The sequence below is a fragment of the Nannobrachium achirus genome (genome assembly GCF_963921795.1).
Source record: "Nannobrachium achirus genome assembly, chromosome: 4".
NCBI classification, from domain to species: domain Eukaryota; kingdom Metazoa; phylum Chordata; class Actinopteri; order Myctophiformes; family Myctophidae; genus Nannobrachium; species Nannobrachium achirus.
In genome coordinates, this window is record NC_137813.1 from 39,358,534 (window position 1) to 39,378,400 (window position 19,867).

General features: G+C 42.8%; 2 protein-coding genes across 2 annotated transcripts; one reads left to right on the forward strand and one right to left on the reverse strand.

Moving 5' to 3' along the window:
* Positions 1-1,349: 1,349 nt before the first annotated feature.
* Positions 1,350-8,301, reverse strand: phb (prohibitin). The gene is made up of 7 exons (XM_080725054.1): positions 8,216-8,301; positions 7,560-7,662; positions 6,201-6,362; positions 4,896-5,038; positions 4,368-4,484; positions 3,844-3,939; positions 1,350-2,185 (listed from the first exon to the last, which is right to left on the reverse strand). The coding sequence occupies exons 2-7, from the start codon at positions 7,642-7,644 to the stop codon at positions 1,973-1,975; spliced, it is 816 nt and encodes a 271-aa protein (XP_080581180.1). The 5' UTR covers positions 7,645-7,662; positions 8,216-8,301; the 3' UTR covers positions 1,350-1,972.
* Positions 8,302-9,245: 944 nt separating this feature from the next.
* On the forward strand, positions 9,246-17,182 carry LOC308283542 (uncharacterized protein). The gene is made up of 6 exons (XM_080723981.1): positions 9,246-9,338; positions 10,266-10,449; positions 11,217-11,320; positions 11,779-14,517; positions 14,642-14,850; positions 16,396-17,182. The coding sequence occupies exons 2-6, from the start codon at positions 10,266-10,268 to the stop codon at positions 16,487-16,489; spliced, it is 3,330 nt and encodes a 1,109-aa protein (XP_080580107.1). The 5' UTR covers positions 9,246-9,338; the 3' UTR covers positions 16,490-17,182.
* The last annotated feature ends 2,685 nt before the right edge of the window (positions 17,183-19,867 follow it).

Consider the following 19,867-nt stretch of genomic DNA (forward strand, 5'->3'; position numbering starts at 1 on the left):
GTCCATTTGGTTACCAACTCTCCATCATTTAGCTGGGGACCACTGGAACCCCCTCAGGGACCACTGGTTGAGAATGAGAACCACTGACCTATTCTACTTCATGTGGACCAGTTACCAAACAGAGGTGTTTGTTGTTGTGTACGTATATGTGCATCCTCAACAACACCACTGGCACTGTCTGGAACCCTAGTACGTGGCCAAGGTCTCACGGGCACGCACGACGCACTCACCACGCTCATCCAGGACCCGCAGTCTGTCTGTCTGGCCTACCAGACAGGGCACGACGCGCGTGCACGCGGCGGGCTTAATTAATTGACCACGACGTGAATTGAAATCTATTTCTTGGGGCTGTCAACTCCAGCATCACAATTTCAATTCAAAGGATCACACAACTAGAATAACAAACGGTTAACTTGGCTTACGTCTTATGGAATGTGATACAAAAAAAAACCCTAAACCCTACCCAATAACTTCTACAAGTATAAGACATATGAATTATTAAACAAATCATTCAATTTAGAGGAAACAAGACACTTATCTGCTTGATCATTATTAGCCTAAGACTAAAGATGCCCATTAGGAAAGGTAGTGTCTAGTGTGTGCCATTACTCAGTTTCTAAGAGTAGGTTTTACTTTTGTCACTGCTCAAATATTCAATCAACATTAACATTTCTCATTGAACCTATACATTGATAAGTGATCACATTTTGCATGGGGGTAAAAGGCACCTTCTTTGTTCATGCACAAAGACAGCTATGTATTTTCAAATATCACACCATCATAATCTGACAAAAATGTACAAAGATGAAGGTTAAATGGTAAAGTCTAATATTTTTAGTATGAGGTCAGAAGGTTAAAAGTGAACCTGGAATATTATCTCCAATTTGTCCTACATGTGACATTCACTTCAGTTAATTTAAATTATTTAGTTGCCGTTATAGCAATTTTATTTTCGGACAACCCCTTTCATACTGCAAACAATATATTGCATCCAAATGTAAAAATCATTAATTAAAAGCTATTAATATGGATGACCTATTCCATCTTCATGGAGTAATTGAAAAGGAACTAACCTGAAGGAGAACTATTGTTCTCAATAAAGAAATAGCAGGCTTATGGCGCTCTCTTGTGGTGAGTAGATCATCTTATACTGCAGATAGAACATGCCAATCAGTTGAAAGATAGTCTGCCTGCTTCTATATGACTCAGAATGTTTTTGATCCACAATGACAAAATCATAAACATTGGGACCATTATAGCAGCACATGTACTTTACCTTATACACATCAATACAAACTGTAAATTGTAAAAGTCTGCATTAAATAAAAAGTAATCAATTGGTTGTAGAAAGACATTTATTACTATGAAGCCTCTTGGAATGTGGGTCTTAACATATCCTCCATCCAAGGTCAAGACGTACCAACGACTGCAAACTATAATGTATATGACCCTGACAGGGACAGTGATATCTCTAATTGTTGATCATTTCCCAAAAGAGTGAATGCAATGGATTTTAAACCTATTTTAGCCAACTTTGAGAGATGTGAATATATTCATACAATACTCTGACAAGCTTGTCTAAGAGAACACAACTGTTTAATGGCTTTCTTGTCATTACTTTCTTTTCCATGTCACAGACTCCTCAATAACATGCAGGTGCTTTGCATCTGCGACAATATAAACAAAACAAAAATCTTATCAGTATCTTAACAATATAAAGAAATATTTTACCATAACATGGATGAATCAACACGCTCCCCTCTTCCACACACACAAACTTCAACATATATATCCTTATCCTCATTCCTTCTCCCACCACACCATGTCAACAGTGCCCAGTCTGTAGTTGTTTGGAGAACGAGCGAAAGGAATTCCGTGTGTGAGAAGTCGGAGTCTCCTCATCAAGCCTTCCCTCCATCACCAAGGTGACAGCTGGTGACAGGAAAAGGGTGGATACAGGGGTGTGGCGCGATCACTGAGGCAGCTGGAGCAGTGTACCCTGGCCTGAGGGAAGATACGTGATATTGCGAGAACGAGCTAGCTGGAAAGCGATGTCCTCGGCTGCCTCTAGCTTACGAAGCTCTACCAAGCCATCCCCAGCCTCCTGCAAGGAGTTTGCAATGAGTAAGGCAGCCTGGGAGTCTCCCTCTGCTGAGATGATGGCCGCCTGCTTCTGCTGCTCTGCCTATAAAAAGATGAAAAACAGAAATGTGTATCTTTAAAAACTTATGGTCTTTAATATATTTTTTTAAATGTTTAGTCTGGGCCTTTCCTGTTCATTTTAAATGTGCTATGTAATAGTTTTAAAATTGAATGGTAGTGTGTTTTTTCTTTTGCCTAAAGGTAGACAGGAAATAGGGGGAGAGTCAAGAAGTGACATGCAACAAAGGTCCGCCGGGCCCAGGAATCAAGCCGGGAACTCACAGACTATGGCCCTCATTTAGCAACGTGGTGCAGATCAAATTTTTGGCCTACGCCGAAATTTAGGCAAGTGTCGGCATTTATCATTTCAACTTGACTTTGCCGTAGGATCAGATCTCACGTCATGTTCTGTGTAGGATTCATCTTAAACCTCTTATTCCATTGTAGACATGCGGGGCAGCATTGTCTAACTATCTGACACATGTATCCACTCCAAAATGTATAGCTAACACACTAATAAATAGTCCCTGTGAATATATAACATTTTATTAAAGCATAGGCTATATAACAGCTATATAACTATTAACAGTTATTCGGATAAGATTGCCGATCTGGCTCAGAATAGGTCAGGAACTCAGGATACGACTGCTTATGCGAGACGCGAGCATTTTGCGGAGTCGGAATCGGCGCTGTTTCTTTTCGTGGGCCGAGGGGTGTGTCCTATATTGAGTTATGTGTTAAGGATAAAACACGATGCTCGAAACCTTCAGATTATGACAGCCTCCTTACCAGTATCTCTCAGTAACATAGCATGCATGGCAGCCCGTGGTTTGTGGGGAATAGGCAGCCATGGTTGCTTCATATTTTGTGTAACCACTCAAACGTGCACTGCGCCGTCACCGATAGTGGGTTAAATTAATATATTCCATTCGTGACAATGACTGGTGTGGTGTCACTCATGTAGGCTGCGAGCTTACTTTACAGAATAAATGGTAATAATGGATCCACATGTGAACCAAAATGCTGCTGGGCTTGGTGGTGTGTGCGTGCGTATGTGCATGTGTGTGTGGTCTGTGCGGTACGGGACATGGGAGTGAACTTGAAGCGTGCAGAGTAAACTCTCTTCTATTGGCTTTTCTTTCGTTGTAGGTCGTATTCGGGTTGTTCTAGTTGTAAAATCTGGGCGTTTCGAGAATAATTAAGGGCGTGTTATTTAAATGTCAGCCTGCGCATTTATCAACGCTGAGATCAAATGTACGCCTGGTGTGTCTATTTAGGACGTGTTCATAAATGCCACTTGAAGGTTGGCCTATGAAAAATTTTGGGGAAAAAGAATTACACTCCATTGATAAATGAGGGCATATGTGAGTGGTACGCATCGCTGTCAGGCATCAGAGCCTATGTGATGTGTGCCTTACCCCCCAGCTCCACTGGGTGCGCTGAGCGTCGCATCAGCATCAACGCTGGGAACGCTCCCGTTTTAATTAATGAAGGGTGCTCCACTGCCAACGTCAACGTCGGACGCCCAATTCGTCCCAGTTAATTTTTTGACGTCTTTTTTTGGAGCCCTAGCCTTAACCACTCTTTTCGGTACCTCATAAATCAGTCTTTGTATGTGATCACACCGCACCAAAATAAATAGATAAATAATCTTCACCTCCTGTGTGAACACACCTAAACAGTAACACAAATATTTATTACCTTTTCCACCACAAATCGGGCTCTCTCTGCCTCCTGCTGCGCCACCTGCTTCATTTCAACAGCTTCTGTGAATTCCTTGCCAAAGGTTAAGTGCGTCTGTTGGAGGAACATAGCAAAAGGAAAAATCTATTAGAGAAAATCTGAAAGTAAGGAAATTACACAAAATACGATTTTTTAGGGCCCTTAGGGGTCTTTTGAGTGGACCTTTACGGTTGATATTGCAACTTCACACTAAATTTAGTTACATGTCTTATGCAAATGGAAGCAATATGTTCCACAATAACTTGGTCTATGTTGTTGTATAAGTAACTGGCTAGAATGAGGCAACACATTTACTTGTGTCAGCCCCCCCCCCCCCCCCCCACACACACACACACAAAAAAAGAAAAGTATAAATGTCCATGTCTGAGATAGCAGATATGCAGAAGTCTTTCATCTGATTAGCCACCTACAAGGCAAAAAATAAAAAATTAAGTTTGACAGCATTAAATAACTTAATTATTATGTAACCAACTGGGACATACCAATGAAACATCATCCAAGATGAGACCAAAGGTGGAGGCTCTTTCAGTCAGGTCCTCGCTGACCTGCCGGGACACCAGCTCTCTCTGGGTGATGAGCTCACCAGCATCAAACCGAGCCTGCGAGGTACACAGAATCACAAGTTCAGTTTACAGTATAAAGATTTGAGTGCACAAATCTGGTTGGGCATGTTGACATATCTATTAGAGCTGCAAATATTGATTATCTTCTTAATTTGTTATATATCAACATATCTATGCAAGAGCAAGTCAGATATATTTTTTTAATTAAGATACTAAATTGATTAGTCCACTTATAAGCCCTATTCTATCATTCATTGTACAACAGTTTTGCACAAAAATAGCCCATGTGACATTCAATATCACAACGTGTGGCAATTCGTTGTGGGCATGTAGATTGGCTATATAAATGTGTGTGTGTGTGTGTGTGTGTGTGTGTGTGTGTGTGTGTGTGTGTGTGTGTGTGTATATATATATTATACATGTATATAAAATAGTTTTGATACACACCACTACAGCCTTCAGGACTTCTGTAGTAATAGATGGCAACACCCTCTCATCGTAGTCCTCTCCAATGCTTGTGAAGATCCGTGGGAGCTGGTCAGTCACAGGACGGAACAGGATACGCAGAGTGATGTTTACATTCTGCAGATCTGTGCGGTTAATGGTTGAAATATAAGAGTTCAGATAGTGAGAATAACTGTCTAACTATATAAGACTCATTGAAGTTAAAGATGCAGTGAAATGAAAAATAAATTGTTCACACTTTTAGAGCATATCTGTAGTGATAATAAGGCCATATACCTAACACTAGATGCCAAAACAAGTGAAAAAGTCCTGTGTTTGTGTATTATAACAAGACAATTACAGCCCTAAGTACAGCCCCTAAACAAAAATGTCATGCGTGATGACGTACGTTGCTTCTACTTAATAATTCATGAGCAGAATGATTGACAGACGCCTGTCAATCTTCAACTACTAGACCATCCCCGCGAGCCACTGTTCCCTGCACTGGTTCGCGTGGATCCCCTTTCCCTCGCCTCCCGTTCGTCCTCGCTGCACAGGGGAGCCAGTATGTTGCACTGGCCTACCTCCGGTTCAGCCAATCACAAGCCGCGGCCAACATCACATCCTATGAGTATGAACACAAATTGTTTACGTAGCCGCTGCCTTGTTACAGTCTATGGGAGCGCTTCTTACTGTCTATGGGAGCGCTGCTACGGAAAAGCTGTGACACTGAAGCTGAGGTTACATTCAGTCCCACAGATAAATATTGTAAAATGGCTGGTCTAGCTTGTAGATCGACAAAGCCAATACCAATCAAGGCCGATAGAGGCATTATCGGCCGATCGTGATCACTCACCGATCAATCGGCACATCTCAACCTCCCAGCACTATGTCCCTCCTTCCTGGCCCGTTTCACTGGTAAATGTGTCACCATAGGGAATTGTAGCATGTGGAGCACTTTGTGACTTTAACTATGGCATAATTGGTATTTGGAACATACAGCCAAAACACTTCTGATGCATCCCCACCCCATAGCGTCTGAGATTAGCCAGAGAGACTTACATGTTGTTTTAAGTACTACAAATGCATTGCCAAACGATTGTGTGCATGTACAGGTTTCTTGTTCACAAACAAACAGTAAGAACTAGCAATACAGCAGCTACATGATAGACAGGAGGCCGACTTCTCCGCAACACATTTTTAGGACATTATGAAAAGTTCACATTACTGATAGATCTTGTACACTATTGCGACAAACAAGCAAAACAGAAGGTCAGGTCTATAATTGGTATTGACTATTAGAATTACCTTTGCTACCAGTGATTACAGGCACATTGCGAGGGCGGGAACGGCAGTCGAAGATGATGGGTTTCTGGACCCAGGGGATGAGGAAGTGTGTTCCCTCACCAACCACAGCATCTTGCACTCCTCTGAACCTGTCAAATATGACAGCCCGGTGGCCTGCGTCCACTGTGGCAAAAATAATAGTTGCACTTTACATTTGAAGGTCAGACTACAGCACTCTACACAACTTTCAATAACAGTGAAAAAAGTCAACCTACAATATTTTCATTGATTGAACACTTTATTAACAGTTTGCAGAAAAAAGCACAAGGAGGAGGATTTAAACCCAAGAAAGCACTATGGCTTTGACTTTATTTACAGGGACCAGTTCTGAGTTGCAGCCTCTTTTAGAGAAGTTTTGCTTGAGAGAAGGGATTTAGACTACTTATATCAGGAGAATAAATGTAACCTCTTGTCTTTGAAGTTAGTAGATGTAATGTTATATGGTACAACATAGATATCTTGGGTATCTTAGTGGTGTAGCGTATCTTTTAGATCAGATTCTCACAACACATCGCGATGTGACACGTTGTGAGCTTGAGTCTACTTTGACTATTTTTGCACGACATTGTGGTGCAATTAAAGGGGCACTCCACCACTTTTCAACCTATGTTCATATAATTGGTCCTCACTCAAAAATAGCTTTCCTTTTTTTTTCAGAGGAGGGCTGTGGGCAGGTCAGAAACCCATCGTCTTGTGACATCATCGATTGCCAATCCAGCTTATAGAAAATGCAGGCTTTCTATTCCTGAAAAGTTGCAATTTTAAAGTGGAAGCCATTGTTCTCGCGATAATAAAAATCGAAATATCTTTTTCAAAAATATTGATTAAATTTTTTTTTGGAAAATGATGATGTCACAAGACGATGGATTCTGAACTTCCCACAGCTCTCCTAGGAGACTTGGACTAAGTAGAAAAAAATTGTGATATTTTATCATGAACATTAGTGAGGACCTATTATATGAAGACAGGTTGAAAAGTGGTGAACTACTCCTTTAAGTATGAAAAAGGGCTTAAACAGTTAATTGATTTGTTGCTATATATTTGTATATAAATTCCTTTCTCAATTATTTGATTGATTAATTGAAAAAGTAATCAAATAATCATCTAAAAAATTATCAATAGATGCAATCCAACACAAATAACATTCTTTTAGGATGTAGGACAACTTAAAAGCATAATATCCTTAAAAGCCATACAGCCTGTGCCAGTGCAAGGACAATAGAACCTCTACTGCATGCATGTGAAATGTAAGGAGACCAGATCAAACTGATCTGATGCCTTCTGATGCCTTTACCCAAAAATTATTTAATCTGCACTCACCATTGAAAAGGGCAGAGTTCACCACACCTCCACCGACCGCTAAGGCCAGACCCAACTTTCCAATGGACTCAAACAGTTTTGCCATGACAGCACTGGAGTGACACTGCAATAAAGGCAAAGCGATTTCATACATTATTCAAAATCACACCTTCATGACAAACTCTGTTATGTACACATACAACATTTCATACAAGTTATTCCACCTAGTAACTTAGTTTTGCTTTGGCCTTGGCTTTGACTGGATGATGCCATAACTGAAGATATTAGCCAACTAGCTCGTCGGATAACTAGCATGTATCCCATATATAGGCTGTCTAACCAGGTTCTGCTGTTTAAAATGTACGTTGTAACAGTCATGTCACGTGTAAAAATAAGTAACGTTATCATGTGCATTATGAAAGATCAACAGCTCATGTCATTTAGATCAAACTAACGTTAGCCTAACTGCACGTACGCATGTACCTTATTCAACGACCGATCTGGACTTGAGTGCTCAGTTCAGACTCAGAGTCCCTGTTAGATTGTTACTTCATCTATCTAAGGTCATGTGTATTTCATAACGCATCAGATCTACATCTCGTGTTATTAGATCGAGTGTTTTAGCAGCTGCTATGTAAACGAAACACAATTAGTGCTGTGAACTCAGATGCACTCACCTAGCGCTGCGTTTAGATCAGAGTATAATGTGACCTCCACCGGAGAGAGAAACCGACGCAATCGCAACACATGAGATGTGGGGACCTAGAGCGCATGTGCGGTATCTGTAACATCCTCTCCTCTGATTGGACAGGTGGGTTTCAGTTGGTTGTATGCTTTGCACTCATTGGTTGACCAAGAGATCACAGACGCCGGGGAGGTGTGTGTGTGTGTGTGTGTGTGTGTGTGTGTGTGTGTGTGTGTGTGTGTGTGTGTGTGTGTGTGTGTGTGTGCGTGTGCGTGTGCGTGTGCGTGTGTGTGTGTGTGTGTGTGTGTGCATAGATATATCTCTGTGTGTGTGTGTGTGTGTGTGTGTGTGTGTGTGTGTGTGTGTGTGTGTGTGTGTCTGTCAGTGTGTGTGTGTGTGTGTGTGTGTGTGTGTGTGTGTGTGTGTGTGTGTGTGTGTGTGTGTGTGTGTGTGTGTGTGTGTGTGTGTGTGTGTGTGTGCGCGCGCGCATAGATATATCTGTGTGTGTGTGTGTGTGTGTGTGTGTGTGTGTGTGTGTGTGTGTGTGTGTGTGTGTGTGTGTGTGTGTGAGAGAGAGAGAGAATGACCGGATACAGTAGGCGGACTCTAGACTCTAGTCTAGACCCTTCTTATTATAACTCTATGGTCTAGACTCAAATGAACCAGACTCCTCTAGACCGAATCAGACTGGTTCATTTGGACTGGACAGTGGTGGAAAAAGTACTCAAATGTAAATTCTCCACTGTAGAAATAACCCTTACAAGTCAAAGTTCCGAATGATGTCCCCCTGGTGATTATTTACTTGAATCCACAAACCAGTGGTGGAAAATTAAAAAGTACTAGTACTAGACTACAGACTACTTAACTAGGCCTACTAGTAGTTTGTTACTTTACACCACTGCCACAAACAAACTATTTGCGTCGCCACCATAGAGGGGTCGCCACCTATGGTCGCCACCCCCTGCCTCACCACACACAGATCTTGGTCGCCCCCTGGCGTGAGCCCAAGGCATCGCGCCATAATCAAGTAGTAGTAGTTTCACTTTTCTTCCATGTTTTGCACTGACTAAAGTACGACACATTTTCGGCTAAAGAGGACATGAGAAGCGTGTGAGGTAAGATAAGCTTATGTTATCAACATGTCATTTGGTGGGATCAAAAGTTAATTCCGTATGGAGGCTTATAACAGGTCCAAGTAAACCAGTACAGTAGCAATACGTTCATGACTGTTGCATAGCACTTCCTTAATGTCACGTTACAGTGTGTAACATTGTTTGTTGTTATTGAATATCGTCGATATTCGCTCGTAAACATGTACGCAGCGTGCGTGGTCCAGTTGGTGTGAGTGGTGGCTGGTGGCAGCTTAATTCGTTCCATCATAGTCGACTTAAAGACACACGTTTATCAGTGATGTAAGATCGCAGAGTGTTGTTCAGAAAAATAAAATGTAAACAGCTTGCTGGAATGCTGGTGGACTTAAGATGCCTTAGCTTAGGGGGTTGACTTTGTTTGGTATACATGAGAGGTAATGATTTCCCAATCTGATCACCGAGTTAGAAAATACTGAACATCTGTGATTGTGTTTTCCCAATCTCCAACGTTATTATAGCGATAGCCCACACTTGATGTGTGTCAGGTTTGGTTTGCCAGCCTATCATTTATGGCGTAAGCATGTGGAGAGGACATGGAGAACAGGGTTTAATTAATTGCAAGTTCCTTTTCAACACTAATCCTTGTGTGTTGGTGCAATGTTGTAGCAACCTCCAACAGAGGGTGTTGTGTTGTCAACAATTGGCACAATACAGCCCTTCATATTTTGAATAGGTGCAGGTATTCAAAATCTCTCCCAATAAATTATAGCTACACAGAGGGGTTTTGTGATATGGCTCATGGCCATCATGGTATCAGAGGTTCCTCTCACTGACAGTCATCATACCAGGATCGTGATTCGTTCCATGTTGATATCAATGAAAACTGAAAAGTCATACAGGCTCAGATTTGTTGTCAGTACCTACAGTCGCAATCCTGTTTCCCCCCACCAGATGGCAGAGCAGTGCCGGACAGTGAGAGTGAGGGGCCTTCCCACAGACATTGAGGCTGACAGATTGACAGACAAGCTGTGTATCCACTTCCTGAGATCCAAGAATGGAGGAGGGGAAATAGCCTCTGTCACCGTTGTCGAGGCTGCACCTGGCTCTGCCCTGATTACCTTTGAGGACAGCAGAGGTCAGTGACATCAGGGGAGTCGAGTGTGTATGTGTGTGTGCTGGGGCGTCACAAGGGAGGGAAAGTGGGACTGAGTTACTAGGGCCCAAGGTGGAGGGGCCGTAATGATTTTATACTTTAGCTATTGAAAAATAGCAGATATACAAGCTCACAGTGCGGCACTCACAAATCTTTGAATATATATATATTGTTTTTAAGCGAACATTTGTAACTCAAATGTTGCTTCTGAACTAAATATTTTGAGATGGGGTTCCATGGCCAAATACATATAATTTGGCCATTATGAAGAACATTCATGGGGGGCCTGCAGTGAATCCTTGTACCCAGGGCCTTGCATCCTTGCGACACCCATGCGTGTGTGAAGTGAACCCATTTCATACAGGGAAGGGGTTTTGTTTGTATACTACTTTATTCATACATTTTATACAAGTGACATGTTGAAGAACAAGTATACTGTATATGACACTGTGAGTCAAAACGGTGTCTTTCTCTGTTGTGTAAGTGTAATTAGTTATAGTCGATTATAACTAAGCTTATTACACATTATTATGTTATCTGCACTGTACACACCCCCAAAATCAGTTTGCATTAATTTGCAAAGTATTAACTGTACAGTACGTTTGCTTTACTGCCTGCCACCATCGATTTACACTGAGCTCAAGTGTTGGCATCCATTTCAATGGAAAGGCTAGTGGTGAAAGTGCTTAGTCAGTTAGTGTACCTCACAGACTGAGATTGATTTCCTTCTGCTGACCTCACTCTTACAGTGGCCCAGAGAGTTATTCAACGTGGACAACACATTTTCCAAGTGGACAGGAGGAAGTATGAACTGACCATAACTGAGCACCATGACAGTCTGGATCCTGATAAGGTATTATGCACAATAAATCAGTAGCGGAGGCAGGATTGACATTTTGGTCTGGCTTGCAAACGTGATGGGTGGGGTAATATTGGCCTATGATACTGTAATTAATAACTGTAATAATAGTGGGTGATATGTCTATTGGGGAAGAATTATTAAGACTTAAAAATTTCAGTCAATAAAATATCCAGCTACAAATGATCACAAAGGTTGTTACAGATACCTAATTCGGTCTATTCATTCTCAACTCTATCACACTAGTAGGCGTGACATGCAGATAAATGTAAACATGTCATGCACAAATTATAATCCGTTTCACAATCACTTGGCGGGTGAGAGCTTACAGCAGGTTGGCTTTTGCATGTCATATTTTTGCATGTTTGTATTATTGTCAAAATCTATCTTCGGGATGTTAGACAAAAGAAAAACACTGAATGTTTTGCATCTCCCCTCTTCCCTGACTCTAGGTCATTGTGAGCATGTCAGTAACTGTCGACTACAGTCAGCTTCCTCAGAGACGAACAACAGTAACAAGCCTTCATAAGAGCCACCCTGATGTTCAGATAAGCTTCAATACTCATGAGGAGTTGTGCACGCTGCGGGGAGCGTATTCACACGTTCAGGCTGCCATGGCACAGCTGCTTGGGCTTCCTAGAGGCCCACAATCTTTGAAAAATATGGAGACACTTCACCCTTCTGCCAGTGTCTCTGGAGGTCTCCCCACTGCGCAAAGTCCTTCTTCTAGTCAGGAGTCAGGAGATTGTGACAGGAGACCAAATGAGAGGGGGGAACACGGCGAGCAAGTCCACACTGGAGATGTCAACCCAAGTCCACCGGGACATGTGATATCTGAAGGTCACAGTTTTGATGACATAGGCCTGGCAGAGGGTGGTGCCATAGCTAAAGATCCCACCTCTGCAGAGGACGACTTCTCACTGATCATGGACGCAGACCTCTTCCAGTATCTGCAGAAACACTGTAGGGAGAAATACCAGCATATCCTCCGTATGTATGGCGTGGAGGTCGTGGATGTGACCACTCAGGGACTGACGACTCTGTTTCTGCAGAGTTCGCCAGGGGTGGATGATGCTGGCCATGAGCTAGAGCGCCTGAGATTGGCAAGTGGTGAGTTAAGTCGGCTTTACCAGGAAAATGAGACCAAGATCCGTCGAGCTCAACTACCAAAGAGCATCCTCTGCACAAGAGGTGGCCTGCAGAAGGCGATTGATAACTTAGGCGTCAGACTCCCTAAGCTCCTCCTGAGTGAAGATGATAGGAACATCTACATCGTCGGGAGCAGTAGCGATGTGTCCGAGGCAAAGCAGTTTCTGCTCCTGGACCAGGGTAAGGACATGGGCGTGGCAGATGTTCTGAGGTCACCGTCATCTGAACTAGGCTCATCAAAAGGAGCTGATGAGGAAACATTTGTGCCTGCCGTCTCCACAGTTGGATCTCTTGATCGTAGCTTAGATAAGATGCTGAAGGCAGAAGAGGATGAGGGGAGAGCTGAGGGAACCAGGAGGTATAAGCTAGCAGCTCGATTCAAGGACTCTGGGTTGGGCGGGTTAGGGAACCGACCAGGAGACTTAACAACGAGGGTTTCATCGTCCAGTAGACACACAGGCAGCCTCTCAGAGATACCAGGCTTTGCCATGAATAAAGGGTTCTCCTCCACAGGGGCACAAAACACAGGAGGTGACATATTGTTTAAGACGGGAGATGCTCCACTTTCTTCAACATTAACAAACCCTTCTCATAAATTCCCCACAGGCACCTGTAGCACAAGTGAGTCCATTTGGTCAGGGAACACTATAGGCTCAACTACGGGGTCAGGGTCCAGCTTGAGGCGATCCAGTAGTTTCTCAGGTACTACCAGGCCCAAGGCCCAGGCGATTGAGCAGCGTGACATCCAAGAGGACTCTGGGAAAGCCACTGTCAGAGCCAGACACAGGTCAAGTAGCTTCAGTAGCCGAACAGCAAGGGACAAGAAGGAGCGGTATACTGCAGAGATAACAGTTCCTTCATTGATGTGGAGCTACATAAAAGAGGCCTATGGCCCTCGCCTGGATGACTTGACCAGTGATCTTCAAATGAAGGAGAACTACTCAGAACCCAGTGGTCCTTTGACTGTAATCTTGACAGGGGCGGACTCCTTGAAAGTGAGTTCTTGTCAGCTGGGCTTACAGAGGCTAGTTGCCATGGTTACTGCAGATTTCTGCATACAGGAGCTATGTCTGTCGGAGTTGGGTGTGGCAGACCCAGCTGATGAAACTCTAGGGGTGTGCTGTGAGGAAGTTCGGAGCCGGTTTAAGAAAGTCTCCGTCCGAATTATGAAGGAAAGCATATATCTAACGGGCCCCAAACATTTGTGCTCCCAGGTGGGTGCTGCACTGAGAGAGGTGTTTTCTGGAGAATCATACCAGACAGGTAGACAGAAGGACTTCTCTAATCTGCCCACTTCCACTTTTAATCAGTCCTTCCGTCCACAACTGACCAGCAACCAAAACACCGTTCTCTACAATAACACACAGCGACAGCTAGATAGCCAAAACGGGGGAGATAATATGACTGGTGGCAATCAGGAAAGGGATGACTTTACCGAGAGACAGAGAAACACTGAGCTAGAGCACATACATAGATCTGTGAGCCAACAGCTAATTAGGAAAGACCCTGTCATTAAAGCAAATGTGATGAGGGCAGATGCAGTGCATGTTGTTGGAGGAAAGAGTGATCCATTCATCATCAGCCACTCTGCAAAAGGAAACAATAGAAATGTCCGACCTCTCAATGGTGTCGGCTCGATGGTGGCACGACCCCATGAAGATGCCCCAAAACCCCAGAAGGAGAGTAACAAACACTGCAAGATGAAGAACAATCGAGAGCACGGAGATCCAGAGGGCCAAGAGAAACCTGGGGGGTCGCTCATTCGCTCCAGTTCTGGCAGGTCCAGTCTAAGAGCTATGGCAGGTATCTGTGTATGTGGGGAGAGCGCCGCGTCAGTGAAGAGGACAGACTGTGGGGTGACCTTGTGCCCAAAGTGCTTGGCCAGAGTGCACGTGCACTGTAGAGTCTGTCCTAAGGCAGAGTCTTTGCCCCAGGGCATCCAGGGCAGTGTGAGCTACAGTGAGATGCCGGTCAGCCTACAAGGCTACAACCGGGACTCCACTCTGAAGATCACCTACTCCATCCCTGATGGCATCCAAGGGGTGAGAGGCTTATTTTATTGAGGAGATTTAAGGAGACCGAAGTTTCCACTCATTACATTAGTATTTCTTTCATTGAGACAGTGATTTTTGACACGCCTTATTTGTTTCTTTCCTCTCCACCCAGGAGGGTCATCCCTTTCCTGGGGGTCCTTTCAAAGGAGGAGTATTTGAGGCCTACCTGCCTCTCTGTGATAGGACGCGGAAGCTGCTGCCCCGGCTAGAGAGAGCCTTCAGGTTGGGGCTCACCTTCACTGTGACTGGCAAAGAGACAGGGGCCAGGGTCACTTGGGATTGCATCCCACACAAGACCAGCCTACAGGGGGGCAAATCAGGGTGAGTGACACAACATGGATCTTCCCTTCTCTAAGACCCATACAGAAAAGATAAGCCATTTGTTCTAAAATATGCAAAAAATATAATATAAATAAAATATATAGATCTTTGTGGTAGCTGTAGAGGGCAAGCCGTCTAGAAGAGCGTTTGTGCGCCTGTGTGTGTGTGTGTGTGTGTCCGTAACTATTCTGGCAAACCACTGGCCAGATCAGTGTGAAATGTCTTGTACACACTGCCAATAGCAGGGCAATAAGTATAACCCCAAATATTTCTCACATATTGTGAACAATCTTTTTCTGTGTGTGTGAATATTCTTCAAATTATTTTGAATACAGTACATGATATCAGATCCACTGTCCCTCTGCATTTGAGCAAAACTGATGTACTCAACATGACATTAGAGACTGACATGGATGCCATGCTGTTATTAAGACCATATCTTTCAGTTTCAGTATGGGAAGTAGAAAGTTCCTGTGGCCAAGATAAATGTGCTTTTCTAGTTAGTGTTGTTGCCTACAGGGCAACCAGATTAGTTATTGACCCCACATGTTCAATGAGTTCAATGGAGCCTCTTAAAATAAAGTCTAGACTACTATCTAGACTACACTTCATTAAATGACTAGCCTCTTAAAATAAAGTCAGCTATAACATCTAAGCTACTCTTCATTAAATGCACCCATATTTCAGGGCTTAATGTGCATTGACAATAAAACAAAATGATACGGAAACAGCCTTTCTTATTCATTTGTTTACTATTAGGTCAATATAATTATAACATTGATTGATTGAATACAATCAAATCTAATACTAGACAGACTATTTTAAGCCTCACTATATACAGCCAATGGCAGTAAAAACAAGTTGTGGGAGATTGTAGGTGGTGGTGTTGAACAATTGTGAGTCTTCTCTGGAGTATTGTTGCCTTCTGCCATCGTCCAATTGCGCAGAGATGCGTGGGACTGAACGCAGCCAGACGCTTCTCATTTTTATGCTGACATGCGGTGAATGGCATTCTGGGTAATTTGCTAAAGATTGAAAGATCGGGGCGGTTCAAGTTCACATACAGGTATTTGGTCTCTACTTGGTCAGATGCATACTTGAGGATTGGAACAGTACTTGGGCACCGACTGATGGCGTTTACAAGTTCGCGAGAATGAGAATCGGCCTTTTCTGATTGGATCAGATGTGTATAATGGATTTGAGGATTGGTCAAGCTTCACGTGACATCACAATATATAGGCAACCACACTTGCAATTTCCCAGAATTGCACCTTAGATAGTGTGGTTGCTGTAAGCAACACATTATAGTTCTAGCACAGCTTACTTCTTAATGTTCTGGTTAAACTTTTAGCCAATCAGGAAGCAGCATTCTCGGTGACGTCACCATTATAGAGTAAGTCCATTGAGTTCAATGGGGGAGTGGTGCAAGCTTGAGGATTGGTCAAGCGTCCCATGACAATCTGGCTAGCCAGACAATAAATAGACAACCACACTTGCAATTTCCAATTGCATCTTTCTAGTTGTCCCTGTTTTTGTCTCTTTCAGAAATGGATACCCAGACTCCAACTATTTGACTTGGTTATCTGAAGTCTTGGCTTCTCATGGAATCGAGGAGACACCAGCCAAGTCCCAAGACTAAAAAGATCGCACCTGTGTGAAGTGAGCGATGCTCACTTTGCATGGTATCAAACATGACACACGTGCATATCTCCTTGTATAGGCCATTCTGTCTGTGATGTCAGTTATCTCCATACCATACATGGAGTTCTGTGCTCAAACGGACACTCATACATAGGGACCTACACACAAAGCCGGACCTAGGAGCAGTTAGCAGCGCTCAAAAATGTCTTAGAAGTTAAGAAAACAAACTTGTCTTATATGCATTTTTATAGTTAAGTCATATATGTATTTATACTATGTTGATGAATGATGGTTAAGTTTACTCTTTTTGGTACAAGGCTGACTAATGCATGCAAAAACTGAAACGCTAAATTGTCTTTCTGATAATGTGCACTCTTACATCGGCATCATGTGAGTTTGATTTAAATAGTTGAATTATTCAGTTTTCTTTTAACATTGCTTGATCAGTTTTAAAGTCTTTATTGTTGCATTTGCATACATTCCTACAACTGTTGTGAAGCAGTACATTTGATATTGTATATTTTATAGATACATGTATGTACATATACACTTCTGTAGAAAAGAAATGACTAATATCTGCTCCAGGGAAACTGTACTTGTGTCACTCTGTATGTGTGCGTTGTACAAGTTTGTGGAATATGAGGCAGCAGTTATTTTTATTAAAAAGAAATAACATGGGACAAAACTACAATAGGACAATTTGATCCCATTTTGTTCTGTATAGGTGTTCAGATTAGATTTCTCAAATTCTCCCAGAAATTGACCATACCCGAACCCGACCCGACATTTAGGGTAGGGTAGGGCCTAAAATGTATGCCAATAGTTGGGCCAGGTAGGACCTCAGGCTCAATGAAACAAGAAAACATATATATATTTTATTTTATTTTATTACTATTACTCTGTGATAGAGTTCTCAAATTCTTTCCAAACCTGACACGACGTTTTCGGGCCGGGTAGGGCCTAAAATGTATGCCAACTAGTCGGTCCAGGTAGGGCCTAATTTTCAGGCCTGTTGAGAACTCCGCGGAAGTCAAAAGGCTACAGAAATAAAAGCACATTTGTTTCTGTTTTCTTTTTTTCTGTTATGCTTTTTTATTAGTCCTGGAAAACATGTAAGGCATATGGTAACATTACACACTGAAGCGTTACAAGCTCTAGAGTCCATGTGGACAACATGGCACCACGCAGTAAACCCAGAGTCAAGCACAGAAGCAGCATCAATTCAAAGGGTTTAAAAAACAAAGTAGAGACAAGAACAAAGGTTGGGATTGGGAGACAACACCAGGAGAGAGTACACAGTAACATCCTCAGTGTTAATTTAACTCTGCGAGTGTACAAATATAACCGAATGGACCCTTACTCTCAGAATCCCAAATGGATAAACGAACACTGAGGATTTGACTTTGTAGAGGAAAACTTGTTTACAAATCAACCGGTTGGATATGCCTTGTAGAAATATCACCAGGGGTGACTGAACTGTAACAAGAGGTCTTGCAGGGTGAAGCATTCCCAGAGATCGGTTAATGTGTGTTATGTGTGTACCAGCTGACCCCATCAGTGCTGTTTCTTCTTAAGCTGAGGGTGGCACAATGGGCAGTGGGTTGGCTGCAGTTGGCACCATGCTCAGACTGGAAGGACGTTTCCTGCTGCACCGCACCACATTACTACTAAACTACTGTGGAAGAGATTGCGAGTGATGCAACCACACATGCCCTTATATCCCTGCCCATCTACTCATGAATCCTAGCAGTCTAAATGACAAGCCCAGCCAAGCACTTTCTCAGCATCTCTGCAATGTTGTGGCGTTGCAGTATTGCAACAGTTTCAAGTGATTGCTAAGGAACAACAGCCAGCCACAGGCAGAAATTGTTTTGTTTTAGGGAAGGGTGTATTTGTGTTCTTCGATGAGTGGATGTGGCAATAATCCTCAGACGGATCCCTCTCATTCTGACTCGGAACGCCATAGCTTACTTCAAACGCTGAAAATGTGCAGTAGAATCAGGTATGCAGGAATTTCTGTAGCGTTGTGAAACAAAATATGTCATTGCCAACTAGGGCATGAAAGTTTTCTTATAAGGGAAACTGCTGTTTGGAATGACTTGTGAGAAACCACTTAAAAGCAAACAATGTCATTTCAAAGCTGGATGGTGGTTGTCTGTGTGGGAGTCATCAAGGCAGAAAACTAGCCATTGGAAATACTATGTACTATGAGCACATTGTTCACAGAGCTAGAATTAAGAATATCGATTAATGTATTCGTCTGTGCTCCCTTTCTTTCCATCTCCGAGTTAAAGTGTGCTCTTGCATAAGAACGTCTGTCTGTCTGTCTGACTGGAATAGCATTTCAAGATGACATACGTCGGAGCTCCTCCATAGTGGAAAAACTATCAGGCAGCACGCCAGAGTAGGAAGGGGTGGGCTTAACACTCCAACCCTAGACATGTAACACCCACCCCACTGAGTTGAGTTCATCTCAAAGGCATCTTCAAAAGTACCACTAGGGGAAATCTTTTTCACATGCCAATGAATGCAGGCAATTTAATTCCAGATGTCAAAGTGCTGTTTCATCCAGTATGCACGTCTATAGTGGGGGAAATGTGGAGCTGACTACAACCACTGCAGCAGCCAAGACGCTCTGGGGATGCAACACAGGAAAAGTGAATTTTACTCAAAATGTCTTGAAATCTTTAAGTGAACTGAGGTCAGCTATATGGCGGAAATGTTACGTCTGGGACCAGTCGTGGCTGATCTGAGATCAGCCAATAAGTTGTGCAGCTGCGCTACAGCAATGTCATCCCTACCACAGCTGTGTGAAAACATCTGTTCCCTCACTTGCAATACAAACCATTTGGAAAAAGTCTTAAAGAAATAGAAACATGGAGCATTGAACAATGAAAAAAAGAAAGATGAGGGCTGTGGAGCGTTGAGGAATTATTTTCAAATTCTATGCATCTATATGTGTCTTTTGGTGGTGTTTTGAACAATCTTGTTAACAAGATCTTGTCCACTTAACTGTTCACTGTGATACTGATTTTTTTTTAGAACACTGGAATCTTCCATATGGATATGGAGGGAGTCGCCTCAGAATGAGGTATGCTGTGTGCAATGACTGAGGTACAGTGTAGGCCTACACTCAGTGTAAAATCCTGAATGTTAATTTAACTCTGAGAATGTACAAATGTATACATTAACACTAAGGATTTTACTGTGCAGGAGTAAGACTGCGACCAATCAAAAGCTACAAATTGTTAAACCGTTTTGTAAACTGCAGCAAAATTCATTCATGAAGCTTTGGGGATACAAATCTCGGACATAGTGAAAACTTTTTTGTATTTTAGTTTTTCTGCAAGGTCAAGGAAACGTATCCAGAAAAGGG